This window comes from Mustela erminea, chromosome 12 (genome assembly GCF_009829155.1).
Source record: "Mustela erminea isolate mMusErm1 chromosome 12, mMusErm1.Pri, whole genome shotgun sequence".
Classification (NCBI taxonomy): Eukaryota; Metazoa; Chordata; class Mammalia; order Carnivora; family Mustelidae; genus Mustela; species Mustela erminea.
In genome coordinates, this window is record NC_045625.1 from 92,838,561 (window position 1) to 92,853,452 (window position 14,892).

At 54.9% G+C, this 14,892-nt stretch overlaps 1 protein-coding gene across 1 annotated transcript in view; it reads right to left on the bottom strand.

The window, feature by feature from the left end:
• SPTLC1 (serine palmitoyltransferase long chain base subunit 1) overlaps positions 1-14,892 on the bottom strand; it is a 46,259-nt gene that overhangs the window by 29,146 nt on the left and 2,221 nt on the right. Inside the window, exons 2-5 of the mRNA XM_032306332.1 lie at positions 14,373-14,480; positions 12,621-12,715; positions 2,704-2,797; positions 2,095-2,167 (exon numbers count right to left, since the gene is read on the bottom strand). Of these exons, the coding sequence (XP_032162223.1) occupies positions 2,095-2,167; positions 2,704-2,797; positions 12,621-12,715; positions 14,373-14,480 (370 nt within the window). The remainder of the gene's footprint in view (positions 1-2,094; positions 2,168-2,703; positions 2,798-12,620; positions 12,716-14,372; positions 14,481-14,892) is intronic.

Sequence of the window (14,892 nt, forward strand, 5' to 3'; positions counted from 1 at the left end):
GCTCGGCTGAGTGTCAGGCTCTGCGCTCAGCAAGGAGTCTGCTCAGGACCCCTAAAAACCCAAACCAATTTAAGTTTCAGACTCACTCCAACAGCAAGGTAGAGCACACATGCAGGCTATGCTGCCACTTTTGTAAAAATAGCAGGAAAACGTATGTACGGAAGTCGTTTGCATTCGCTGAAAAACGTCCCCGGAGGAATCAGTAAGGAACGACTCACAGTCGTGGCTCCTTAGTAGCTGCCTCTTGCGGGGGCCGCGGGGTGGGGGAGGAGTCAACTTCCACTCTGTGAACCTTCCCAAGCTTATATCACGGGCTGAATTATTCCATCAAAAATACTAACTAAGCGGGCGCCTGGGGGGCTCCGTGGTTAAAGCCTCTGCCTTCGGCTCAGGTCATGATCTCAGGGTCCCGGGATCAAGCCCCGCTTCGGGCTCTCTGCTCGGCGGGGAGCCTGCTTCTCCCTCTCCCACTCCCCCTGCTTGTGCTCCCTCTCTCACTGTCTCTCACTGTCAAAGGAATAAATAAAAATATTAAAAAAAGAGAAAGAAACCGTGAACCAAAGAACCCGCGTGTGGAAGCCCACGACCAGCCGCTACTGCACACTCCAGTCCGGGGGAGCCACACACCGAGCTCACTGGGCTATTTTACCGGCTCTGGGAAAACTGGTTTCGAAGAGTTGAAACCTTTCTTTTTCGTGACTTGATTCAGCAATAAATCTGCTATTTTCTCAAATTAACTCCCAAGCAGAAGCCAATGCCACACATGCAAATAAAATTCCCTCGAAAGAAATGCTTTTATGAAAGTAATTTTCTAGCCCCAGCAAGCAGATCATAGAAATTCTTGTTGGTGAGATTACAACAAAGCACCCAGCTCTCCAACATCACTCATCTAGGAAATAATTCCTTACCAGTAACAAGCACGCAGACACCCGCGGCTGCACTAGACTAAAGGGGCAACTGACCGGCGCTCTGCAAGTCTTTGGTCCTGCCGTCAGGGCTGGCATCAGAGTACTTGGCTCCTCGTTATTCGGCTGAAACTCATGAGCTGTGTGACTGTGAGGAAGTCACGTAACCTCTCTGAACCTTCCACGCCGCTCTGAAGGACTGGGATGCGGGAACACAAGATATGTCAGACCCGTTCCAGCTTAAAACACTGGAACACCTTCCCTGCTGTCTGTTTCTGATACCAAGGATCTAACACTAAGCTACAGAGTACAGAAAGGTTCTACCTTCAGTAAAAACACCTTCACCATTTCAGACAGACACACACACGCACAGGCTTAGACGTGGGAACTCAGACAGAAGACGGAAGCCATCTCCCAGGCTCTAGTTTCCCCACAAGCTGCCGTGTGGAAGCCAGAACGTTACGTCCAGTACTACACTCACACAACGCTTTCCCTGAGAACTCGGAGTTGCGGACCTCGTCGTGTTTGGAATCACACTCATCCTCAGACCCAGCTGGTCGCCAGTGACCCTCTTCCTTCCAGAAAGAGCCCCATCACCGATCCTTCGCCACCTCCCACCCCACCTGTCCTGTCTCCCTTCCCGCAGGAGGCGGCTGTCCAGCTGGAGCCATCCCCCGGCCCCCTCACAGCAAGGCTCGAGCCAGGGTCTGGGCTCCCAGCGGAAGGTGGGCAGAGCCATGTGCAACACCCCGTGCCTGCCTCGAGGGCTACTGCAGCCACGCGGCCCGCTCCTCCACGCCGGCCCCCGGCTGCACCCTCGCGGACAAGCACAAGGACGGTGGGCTCGGAGGAAGGGCACGGGGAAGAAGTCGGTTCCTGCACGACTGTGAAGAGAAGGGCCATCTGCGGCAGGACCCGTCCCCTTCAACAGGCAAGCGCGACGGAAACAAACCGGGTCTCCTCATGCCACGGTCCTCGGGGCGCCTACAAGAGCAGCTCGGGCTCTGCTGGGCTGATGAGCTGACCCCGGGCAGCAGGTCCTTTCCTCCATGAGGACCAGGGCCCCTGCCACGCACAGACTCACCCACTCAACGCCAGTTCATCACGGATCTCTTTCCCAAGTTCTGAAACTAAGCTGAGTCCGTCGTTAGACGCGCGTGCGTGGTGTGAAGGAGACAGCGGTACGTACCAAAGGTGCCATAGAATCCTCTAGGTCCGCAAGTCCCCACGCCGTACTTCTTCAGAGACGCCAAAGCTGCCGCCTTTGTGGGAGAAAAATCTGGTCTTAATGCTTTATCTCCAGGGCTCACAACTGATGCTCCCTCCTCCTTAGCCCCCTCCCGCCGCCAACTATGCTCCGTGCTCTCTTAGAAGCGCGGCGAGTCTGACGGGACACGAAGGGCAGATACGTGCGAAGATGGAGGAACAGACCTTAAAACGTGGAAAAGCGGCGTTAGTCTCATGGCCCAAACACGGCGGTCTCAAGGCCGTTATGACTTTTGGCGTTCCTGGGCAGAACTCTTTCCTCCGGACGGCTCACCATCCTCCGGGACACAGAGCCGTTCCCGAGGCACACCCGACTGTGACCTGGGGGCTGGCTCACAGGGCTCCCCGGATGTCGCGGCCGCCAAGCCACAGCACACACCCTGACTGTCCCCCCGTCAACCCCCGTCACAGCTCTGGCAAGAAAGAGCGACGGCCAGTGGCCAGCAGCGGGAGCCCCTGCCCACGGCTACTTGGTCCCTTCTCTCCTGCCCAGCGCTGCCGGTACCCGACGGGTCCGCACGGACCTACTCACCTTGACCCGAGCGTTATCCAACAATCCCAGGAAATTAAAGGAGGCAAAGTTGACACATTTCTTTCCATTCACCACAATGTTGTGGCTGGGGGGGCTGGGGAGAGAGGACAGAGGTAGATTTGAGCAGATACTCACATTCCGGGGCCCGTGCTGTCCCAGCCCCCTGGGGCCACACGACACAGAACTGATGTCACTCTCCCCGGCCACACACCGGTCTCCTGGCTCTCCGCTCAACCTAACCGGGAACCATTTGAGATTTCTTTCTTTCCAGAGACAGTGTGAGTACACACGCGGGAACGGGGGAGAGGCAGAGGGAGAGAGAGAATCCCCAGCCGACTCGGAGCTGAGCGCGGAGCCTCACGCAGAGCTTGACCTCACGACCCTAAAACCATGACCCGAGCCTTAATCGAGGCAGCCACTTGGCCGACGGAGCCCCCAGGCGCCGTCTTCTCATTACTTTTGAAGTGTAAGATTAGGAAGTGGTATTGATGAATCAGCCACTCGTTTTCTTATCGGGTAACTGTAGGACTTCGAAAAGAACAGCAACAAACAAGTGAGCTGTAAGTCCAACACAGATAAATGGCAAATCGTTGATTTTAAAACTCATTAAGAAAGAAGTAGCTAAATGAAATGAAGGACCTTGGGAAAAAATGTGGACTAAGACAAAGATGAAGGAAATATAAAAACATCAAAAGCCAAGCAAGAACGGACAGAAAAGGTCCGGCTTCACAGTTAAATAGCTTGAAAACACACGCTCACTACAGAAGACCCGACAGCAGTCAGGGGGCCGTCAGCGGGCTAGGTTTCCCAGTGACACCGTCAGCGCTGGAATGCTGCGTCAGAAGGATGCCGCCCCAGCCCCGGGGAGGAATAAAGCAACAGGGTGGCCACTGGCCCAGGAGCCCAGGTCTCAGCTAGGCTGGGACCGGAGACGGGCTCTTGAGACGACCACCAGTGCTCTGCTAACGCCACATCCACAGGAAGACCGGGAAACCCTGCTCTCGGGCCAGGTTCCAAGCACTGGTTTTCGAGGAGAGAAACACACGAGCCGGGCAACCTGGGAACAAAGAGAATGACCGCCGGGAGCAGGCGGCCCCGTACAGCAGGCGGGAGGCCCCCGGGAAGAGAGCCTGGGGCGCGCCTGCATTCTGGCTCCTCCTGGCTTCTGGAGCTCGGGGAAGCTCCCTAGAGCCGTGAGTCTCTGCTCCTCCATCCATAAAGTCGGGAGAGAACCCGCCTCTCCGGAGAACGGCTCGAAAAGGGCCTGGTCCGTAAGGGGTGCTCTCTGAATATTCCTTCCTTCTTCCCTACGGCCTCCAGGGCTGCTCCCTCCAACCACCTGCCCTGACTCTGAACCCGCCGCGTCATTCAGTGGCCGTCTCAGGGTTCTCAGGGTTCCCGCTCCTGCCAGCACGGGGGGCGCTGACGCTCAGAAAGACAAAAGACGGAGCCCCTGTGGGGACGAGTCCCTAGTCAAGGCTGATGCTGGGAAAGTCAAGGCCGTTCTACGAAAACTAATAAACAAAAACAAAACAAAATGAAACAAAAACACTAACAGAGAAGTCAAACCATCCAGAAAAAGCGCACCCCAACCGCTGAGCACAGCTGAGAAGCTGTCGGGGGGCGGCATGACACAGGGGCCCCGGACCGCGTTCCTGTCGGCACCTGGAGCAGGGCAGGAGCAGCTGCGCCCAAGCGGCGGGTTCCCACCGTGCTCCGCGCAGCCTTGCAGGGATGTCACCCCCGGCCCTCACCACGGAACAGCAGAGGCCGGGACCCTTGAGGACCTCTCGCCGGTGCAAACACAGCCAAGCTAGAAAGACAGCTCCACGGTGAAGGAAGGCATCAGAGGACAGAAGGTGGGGAAATACAGCCCTTCCCACCCAAAAGCCGTAGCCTCATATTCGCGGGAGTCAGTGATTAGAAAGTGAACGCAGAGACACGGAGGACAGTGTTTCAACAGAAGGGGACCGGGATCACAGGACCGCATGGACGGTGGGCTGCTGGCGGCGTGGCGCGGCTCCCGAGAGCAACGCGAGACGCAGAGCCCAAGAGAGCCGCGTGTGCGCGAGCACCCGGCGAATGACGGCAGATGCCCCGCAAACTGCCCGATCACACACACGTCATTTTCTGTGGAGCAAAACAGAGTTGTATACACACACACAAAGGTGAATTCTAGCACATTATAAACCTAGAAGATACTCCGGTAACAAAAGAAAATGTGGAAGAATGTCCCTGCGGCGCCGTGGAGTATGGACAAGTCCCCCCGCACACACAGAGCGAGACCAAAATGGATGAATCGGAGTCAAAATTAAGAATTTAGCTGGGGAGCCGGGGGGGCTCAGTCAGTCACGCGTCCGACCTGTGGTCTCAGAGTCGCGAGCTCCGGCCCGGTGCTGGGCTCTGCGCCGTGTGTGGAGCCTACTTAAAAAGACAGCGAGGGAGACCCGGGTTCGGTGACGACACCGCAGACAAAGCTCACAGATGGGCAACACCTACCGCACGTCACCGAACCGAAGGTGCCATCGCCGTTTTTAAAGGACGGAGAGCTGTGCTGATGAAAACGGGGGACGTTCTCGTGACTCACAGTTTCTGGGCTCACATGGAACGAGCGGTTCTATTAGGCATCACACACACACCTGTCGCACTGCATCTGCGCGACGAAGCGGGAGACGTAACAGAAATCCGTCAACACATCCCTAATCTCTCCGCCCGAGCCCCGCTGTTCGCTCCGCGCCATGCATCACGGACCCACGGGCGCGCCCACAGGACTCGTCTCTGCGGCCACGAGCCCCGTGTCGTGCAGGGCGCTCCCGCGTCACGGCCGAGCTCGCCCGACAGCTTAGTGTCTCCACACTTCAAACTCCGATGCCGACTCTCTCCCTGGACTGAACTCCTCCTTCCCCCATGGAGCCGCATTTCTAAACGCCAGCCGCGACCACCCACAGGCCGGAATCTGGCGGAGGGAGGCTCAAGCCTCCGTCACCGCAGCCTCTGCTCACTGCGGGGGGGGGTGGGGGGGTGGGGGGGGGGGGGGGGTTGTCCGGGCCCCTCCCCGCCGGCCGCCGGTCTCCCTGCCAGCGGCCCTCACAGCTCTACCGTGAGGTAGAGGAGCCGCGGTAAGCGCGGCCAGGACCGGTGCGCAGGGACAGAGGCAAGGAGGCCCCGCCGACAACAGCTCTCGGGGGCCCTGAGGTTCACCCCAGCTCAGAGATCTGACGACGGGAAGGACGCGGACCCACAGAGCAGCGCGCGGAGAGCGGGCCGCGGAGGGAAGTCTGCGAGGCACAGGGGATTCGGGCTCATCAAGACACGCCGGAGTGGGGCACCTAGGGGGCTCAGTGGGTTAAGGCCTCTGCCTTCGGCTCAGGTCATGATCTCAGGGTCCTGGGATCGAGCCCCGCTTCGGGCTCTCTGCTCAGCTGGGAGCCTCCTTCCTGCTCGCTCTGTCTACTTGTGATCTCTGTCTGTCAAATGAATAAATAAAATTAAGACGCGCCGGAGTGCAGCAAGAGCAGGTGACGACAGGCAGAGGCATTCACAGGACGGGAAAACCCCGGCAGCTCCGAAGCAGATGACATGATACTCAAAGGCTCAAATACTCAGAAAAATATAAAATAAAACAATGTTGCCCAGCAGGGCTGTGGGGAGCTGGGTCCCCATATCCCTACCCAGGGGAGCGGATTCGGGTGCACCACCAGGTAGGGAAGCCCCACGGAATGAGGCAGGCGTGCGTCCGGACCTACTGCGGGCCCCAGGGACTCACGCAGCTGCACAAGGGGCTGGTCATCGCCAGAGCTTGTGTGGCGGCGGGGTGGGTGCAGCTGAGGGACCCAACATGAGCAAAGCAGCTGAGGACACAACGGAGGCCGACCCAGCAGGCGGGAGGAGGGAGCGAGCAGCACGTCCCGCCCTCCCCATGCCGCCTGCGCCGTGCGAGGTCTGTTACCCCTAACTGCCAGCTAACGTCTGTCTCACTGCTGGTTCGTCTGCCCAGAGGAGCTGCGACTCTGATCCACTGCGTGTGCTCAGCACACTCCTGGGACACGACGGGCACCCAAAGGGATGTTCAAAACAGTGAGTGTGAATAAGTAAGAATCAGAAAGAAGTCTGGAGCACAAAATTAAGAACATACATTCACAAAACGTTAAGATGCATTTCCAAAGGCAGTGTGACAGTGAACACTGGGAAACTGCACCGAAGCTGACTCGGGGCTGGAGGGGGGGCTGGAGGGGGGGCTGGAGGGGAGGTTGGAGAGGGAGCAGCACGGCTCTATGCCGGTCACAGGAAGAGCTGGGGATTCCAGGCCCCTCCCAGAGGAAGCCGTCTTCAACGGCAGCCCCTAACCGGGAGCGAGGGGCACAGCGTCTCCTACAAGAGGCCCACCGGCCCTGCGGCTCGGCCACGGAGAAGCCGTCACCGCCCTGGACTCTGGCTTGCCCCCAACAAACCTTCATTAAACAGCCCCTGCCAACAGCCTCCTCCCCCAGAAAATGGCATTCCGCTCCCTTGTTGGACTTGCCTACGTTTAGCCCTAACTTGCTGGTCCCAAATTGTCATTTTTATTCCCAAATCAACCCATTTTTGTTGGTAAAAGTAACTACTTTTAAGGTCAACAATACATGCATAATAAAAATAGAAAGTATCACCTCAGTAACCCAGACCTACAGGACATCAAGCGACGGCCGGAAGTCCCGTGGAAGTGTCTCAGCAGGCGGCCGAGTGGGGGGTTCGCAGGAGGACGAAAGGGCACCAGGCGTAAAACACCGACCACAGTGGGACGGAGGACAGGGTCAGCACCTGCGTCCGCAAGGCCCCACGTGGAGAAACTAAGACGGAGCCTCCGCCGCGTCAGAAGACGAGCCTCGGGCAGAGCTGAGTGAGAAGCGGGACCGAGCAGCACCGCCTGCGGGGAAACACGAGCCCACACGTGCGCGTCACACACGTCTGTCCCTAAAGGCGTGTGGTCAGCGCGACCCGAGAGGCTGCTCAGGCCAGGCCCCCGGGACCACTGAGGACGACGACTCTGGACGGACGATGACCACCACTCACTCAGTCTGAAGAACTCACTGAAGACAGGGAGTTTGGGACTAAAAATCCAGGCTCAAGACAACTAACGGCGCGACTCGCGCAGACCCGTTCGCGGGCAGCGGAGGGTCAGTCACACGTCCTCCGGGCTGCTCAGTCCCTGCACGACTGAAAGCTGAAGGTGGCCCCCTTCGTGCGACAGGGCTGCGGGGTGACTTACGGACGGGGAGCCGGGGCGGGCCGGGCAGGGCGCAGCGGGGCTCTTCGGGAGCACAGGGCATGGGGACACGGTCACGGGGCGGTCATCTAAACTGGTGCCTTCTGCGGGCCAGTGATCCTGACCCGTTAGCTACGGTGTCTTCTTCAGGGAAGACCGGAACGAGCCTCCCTCCTTCTGGTCAGGGCATACATTAACCTCCACGGGGCCCAGACCACGGAGCCTTGGTGAGGCCACTGCACGGGCACGAAAGTGGAGGGCCAGAGACGGAGTCAGGGTTGTCGGCGCGCCTGCCACACGATGACGAAGAGGAGGGCAAGGCCGGTGGTATCTGATACCTGAACCGGACCAGCAGCAGGAAGGGAAAAGAAACAAAACTCACACTTCAACAAGCAGGTCAAGAATCCCAAGCATGAGCAAAACAAGCCAGCAAAGTTTAAGAACCTATCAAACAGCCTTATTCCAGGAACTTTAGAATTATTTATGAATAGGAAGACCTACCAGTGGCCTCTGGTAAACAGAACAGAATGAACAAAACCCGTCAGCCTGCGGTTCCTTCTAATGGGACAGAAGACGCCTCCAAGGTCTAACAATCTGACGCTACCGAGCCCAGGACAAAGGGAGGGATGACTCCTGGCAAACGGACAGGTTGTCCGTGAGACGTCACTGACCAGAGAGCAAGCTGCACGTGAGCCGGCGGTGAGCGGCTCAGCCGCTGCTCCTGGAAAACGACCCCCACCCCGAACAGTTCGCAGTGCGCATGAGGGCAGCTGGAAATCTGGGAGCAGCGGCCACTGGCTCAGATCCCCGCCCCCGGAACAGTTCGCAGTGTGCACGAGGGCAGCTGGAAATCTGGGAAGCAGCGGCCACTTGCTCAGATCCCCGCCCCCCCCGGGACAGTTCGCAGTGAGCACGAGGGCAGCTGGAAATCTGGGAGCAGCGGCCACTGGCTCAGATCCCCGCCCCCCCCCCCCCCGGGACAGTTCGCAGTGAGCACGAGGGCAGCTGGAAATCTGGGAAGCAGCGGCCACTCGCTCAGATCCACCCCCCCCGGAACAGTTCGCAGTGTGCACGAGGGCAGCTGGAAATCTGGGAGCAGCGGCCACTGGCTCAGATCTCCCCACCACTCTGCAGAAAGACAGACTTCCTCCCTGGAAAAGCCCAAGTGTAACTGAGTCCCACGGACAGCTGCGGCACAGGAATCGAGTACAAATCCACATGATGAAAAACGGGACGCCGAGCCCTCCTCCTGGAAACAAGGAGGAAACCTGCAAAATCTCGGATCAGGGAAGGATTGCAAAACCAACACGGAAGCACAAGCAACAGAAGAACAAAACAGACACTGGACTTCATCACAATTAGGAACATCTGTGCTTCCAAGCACACTGCAGAGAAGTGACAAACCCACAGAACGGGGAAACATCCGCATGTCGTATTTTTGATAAGGGACTGGTATCCAAAATATACAAAGTGCTCTTGTAACTCAATGATAAAAGACAAATAACCCGATTAGAAAATGGGCAAATGACGTCAGTAGGTCATTCTCCAGAACAGACATGAAAACGGCCAATCAGTGCATGAAAAGGTGCTCAGCGTCCCTGGTCATCGGGAAATGCAAACCCCTGCCACGGAGGGTGCCACCCCCCACCCAGCAGGATGGTCACAAGAAAGACAGTGTTGGCCAAGACAGGGAGAAATCACAACTCCCATGTGCTGCTGCTGGGAGTGGGAAGGGGCTCAGCCACTGGAAGACAGACTGCTGGTTCCTCAAAGTAGGTTCCCACAAACCTCAACAATTTCATTCTCAGGTGTGTGTCCAGGAGAAACAAGGTCGCGTGTCCGCAGAACAAATGTGTACACGGAGCCACCAGGGCGGTTAAGTGTCTGCCTTTGGCTCAGGTCTTGACCCCGCAGTCCTGGGACTAAACCCGTGGAGTCGGGTTTCCTGCTCAGTGTGGAGTCGCTTCTCTGCCTCCCTCTGCCCCTCCACTACTCATGCGTGCTCTCTCTAATAAAATCTTAAAAAAAGGGGAGATTAAATAAAAAGGGACACAGATATTCACGGGAGTTCATGCACTCGTGTAATCTTTCTCCTTCCGTATCCGACGGGGAAACGACCCTAGTGACCACCTGATGAGTGGGCAGCAGGGCATACTCAGAGTGAAATACTGTATCATTCAGACACAAAACTGACACAAGCTACTACGACATGGACAAACCTTGGAAATGTGATGTAAATGAAAGAAATCAGATACAAAGGGCCACATACTGCACGATTCCTTTAAAGTCCAAACCAGGCAAACACACGGAGAAAGTAGATTAGTAGGTGTCGGGGTCAAGTAGATGGGGAAAGGGGGCATGGGGGTGAGTGAGCATGGGTGTGTAATTTCTTTCTGGGCTGATAAAAATCTTCTGGGGGCGCCTGGGTGGCTCCGTGGGTTAAAGCCGCTGCCTTCGGCTCAGGTCATGATCTCCGGGTCCTGGGATCGAGTCCCGCATCGGGCTCTCTGCTCAGTGGGGAGCCTGCTTCCTCCTCTCTCTCTGCCTGCCTCTCTGCCTAATTGTGATCTCTGTCTGTCAAATAAATAAATAAAATCTTAAAAAAATATACTCTGAAATGAGACGGTGGCAATGGTTGCACAACTCTGTGAACATACTAAAACCCACTCAATTGTGCTGAATTAAAAGACTGAATTTCATGATCTGTGGATTAGGTCAATACGGCTATTACTGAAAGGAAAAACCTCTCCAAGTTAAGTAAATTCACTTACTCCTGTGTTAACCCAATACTGAATGAACAACACTAGTGCATTCACTGAAAAGTAGCTACATTTTTTTCTATTTATTTATTTGACAGAGATCACAAGTAGGCAGAGAGGCAGGCAGAGAGAGAGGAAGAAGCAGGCTCCCCACTGAGCAGAGAGCCCGATGTGGGGCTCGATCCCAGGACCCGGAGATCATGACCTGAGCAGAAGGCAGAGGCTTTAACCCACGGAGCCACTCAGGCGCCCCAAGACAAGCAGTCTTTATGAAGAAAATTACACGGCTTTACTGTAGGACATGAAAGACCAGAGTGACACACCAGGCACACGGTGGTGTTCCCACGAAGCCACATCAGCGCCCTGTCGGTCAGACGTGATCAGTTAAACAAGCTCACGCCGAGGCACAGAACTGCGGAGAGCCACGCACTTCGGAAGGACAAGGAGGTGAAGGGCCCGCTCTAGTCAAGGCCTGTTCTGAAGCCGGGGTGTTTAGGTGAAGTTCTGGCACCGGGGAGAGACAGACACGCCGGCAGAGGACAAACAAAGCCAGAAACAGACCTGTTAGAAGGGCACGCACTATCCAGAGGACGGGAAATCTCTACTCAGTAGGTAGACGATGGACACGTCAATGCATGCCGGGACAGCTGACCACCGTACCGACACGGGCACACTTGACCTCAGGGGGCAGGGAAGGCCTTCTTAACCACGGCACGGCTGATGAGTAAGTCCGAGTGCGGAACGCCTACAGATTCCGCGTGACCACAGCAATGCGCGGAGGGAAGAATGCAAACCCCCTTTCCATCAGCGCAGGAGCGGAAGGACACACTCAGAGAAACACGCTGCATCACATTTTTAGACAAAATACTCAGTAATTTCATGGTGTCAAGGATACGTGTTAAAAGTATAAACAGAGGGACATCTGGGTGGCTCAGTTGGTCAGGTGTCCGACTCTTGATTTTGGCTCCTGATCACCGGGTCTTGAATTCAAGTCCCGCACCAGGCTGTGTGCTCAGCGTGGAACCTGTTGGGGGTTCTCTGTCTCCCTCTGTCCCTCTCTGTTCTTGGGCACATTCTCTCTCTCTCCCTCTCTAAAATAAAGAAATGAATCTTTTTTGTAAAAGGTTTACATGTAAGTGAAAGACATCTGCCAACTTCATGAAAATGGTCGTCCTTTGTGGGTGGTAAGAGTAAGTGGTAGACGGGAAGGCGTTTCTTAGCTACAACTGGAACGTTTTCTTTCTTTCTTAAGGTGGATTTGAAATAAAGATAGCAAAACGTGAATGCCTATTTATCCTGGATGGTGGGTATACATGGGTCGGGTATTTCCTATAAACTTAAAATACTTCTTAATTTAAGAAAGCAGACGTGGTAAAGCAAAGACAAGCAACAGAAGAACTGAACACAAAGACAGATCAGACCTTGGAGCAAGTGGGGAGAGAGGCAGCCCAAGGAAGGTCCGTTTCAGAACTCGAACGTCAGAGTCAAGTGCTGCTGTCCGTGCCGCCTCGCTAAGCAGAGCGTGAGCGCACGACTCACATCTGGCTACGAGGGTAACCCACAACCCATCTAAAATCAGAAACAATGAAGCTGAGAAAAAGCAGGAGCACTGCTTTTCATTTCGAGTCTGTCTCACTATTTGAAGTAGTACCAGGAGCACATATAATTTCGCAAAACAAGGTTTTTGTTTTTTTAATGGAAGAAAGGGACAAACTGCAATGCTCCACCTAGAGACTGTAAAACTGTCCGTATGTCCCTGGCAGAGTCCTACGGCGGGCACGAAAACAGTTTCTGAGCTTCCGAGATTGCTCTGTTCTATTTCTGCTAGAAACACTATATAAACCTCTGTATGCTTTGGCGAGTAAACCCACAGGAGAGCAGGTCCACCTCCTTCAAGAAGCAAAGCACTTTACCCTGAAACGACGTTGTAGTTGAGAGCAGGATGGTCTTTCGAGACGGGAGGAACGAGAGGTTCCGGCTGCCACTCTTCAATCAATTCTTCCTTTTCCTGCGGGAGAAGGAACAGAAGACAGTAGGCGCCGGTCACCGGACAGTGACTGTTTTGTTCCCACACTTCCGTTAAAAGCAACCAGTAAGTTCCTTATCTGTTCCTGAACAGCAGCCCGCGAGGCCACGTCACGCACACCGTCCACCTGTGACCCGGGGCCAGATGTCAGAAGCCTCTCAGGACCCCCCACACCCCGTATTCAAGAGACCGCAGATCCGTAAAACCAAAGGACACTGCATCTATGTTGCCAGAAGTCAAGCTTTAAAAACAGTTTTTTTTCCTTCCACAGCTTTTAGGGTAAGATGTCCGTGATTACTAAATCTTGCTAAGTTCAGCTTTCAGAGGACGACTCTAAAGTCACGTCTAGTCATTCTCTAAGAAACGCAGGTATGTGTGGACTGCCAGCTTTATCTACAAAAACTCAAAATACCAGGAGTGACCAACCGCTTACAAAGCTGAGCTAGAAACCAGCCACCTGATCCTTTACAAGTTCAGAAATGCCGAGGGAAAAAGCGGAGACAGGACCTCTGCCCCGATGGCCCAGTCCTACGGCAACGCTATCCAGAGTGCTCCACGGCACGCTAATCCCACAAGGCAGTCGGAACAGAACGGTGGGGGAGGGACGGATCTGTGGTCAAGGTGAGGGCATCTCTCCAGACACGTTCAACTATCCTCTAGCCTGAGGGCTATGTGAAATCATGTGATAAGACATGCCCTACTCTGCTTCAGCCAGGTCTCCCAAATATACTTGCCCTAAGAACCGTAGGCTTCACGTCCTTTGGGGGACACTGCCTGACCGTCCCACAACGAACATGAACGAGCAGGGCGGCAGCAGCCAGTCAGCGCAGCGTGGGGAGCGACCACCGCACCGCTGCCTTAATTCCGCCCCGTCTCCATGCTGCACCCACTGCCATCTTGTGAACCAAAGTTGCAGAGATTTTCATGGAAAAATCGTTCTCACAGTCGCGGGTCTCTCTGAGCATCCTGGCCCAACGCTACAAGGGCTGGACAAGGAAAAGGCCCGAGGGACGGAAACTGTGGTGGGGTCAGAGCTGCTCTTCCCTCCTGCACTGGGGTGACTTTCCTAGGTGCTCCCACTGAAGAGGGGACGAGCTTCTTTTCCACAAGCCCCTCATCCTTCCGGTGAACGGGACGCCGCATGGGCAGTGCCGCAGTCCCCTAGACACTTCTGCTTCCTAAGGTTGCCTGGCTTGGGCTTGGGCTGGGTCCCTTACCACAGAGAAATTCAGTTTGAGGTGGGGAGGTGGGCGGATTATTTCCTACTCCGAACTTCCTTCTTGAAGAACCCAGGGAAAACGGTCTGGGTTTCAGAACCAGTGGTGTTCTCCTGAGCAGCTCACGTCACCCTGGGCGTAGATCATCGAAATCCTGTCGCTGCCCAGGCTTCCCTCCTATGGTCTGTCCTAACGCTGCTGCTTCCCTAACGCAGTGCAGCGCTCTGGGACGGGGTGCCCCTCTGGGTGGCTACTTTACCCCTGGCTTCTCCACGTTCTGCTTCCCTGATATATGTCTTTCCCTTGATGGTTTGCACGATAGAAAATATTTTAACATATATAGGTGAGCCACCACCCGTACTTTTTGGAAAGATGTACCAATTGTAATCACACAGTGAATAATGAAACATTTAATTTCTTACCTTGACTGTAAGATCAGATCGTTCTTGTAATTTGTATGTTTTAGAGAACAGAAGTCTGATTATCCAGAGAATCAGAATGCCTTCCAAAATAAGGTGGTAAGCAGGAGCCTAAGAATAAGCCAAAAACCAAAAAAGAAATGAAACAAGCACTTACAAAATCTGCACATAAATTGTGATGCACTCATGTATCGCTTCCCATGACCTTGAACCTATTGCTTCTTAACATTTATTTTCAGGGCGCCTGGGTGGCTCCGTGGGCTAAGCCTCTGCCTTCGGCTCAGGTCATGATCTCAGGGTCCTGGGATCGAGTCCCGCATTGGGCTCTCTGCTCAGCAGGGAGGCTGCTTCCTCCTCTCTCTCTGCCTGTCTCTATGCCTGCTTGTGATCTCTGACTGTCAAATAAATAAATAAAATCTTTAAAAAAAAGGAAGATTTATTTTCAAGACTCCTTTCATTTCTACTCATTCCTCTCCCCATTTCTAATAGCAATTTCTTCTTCACACGAAAAATTTCTGACAGC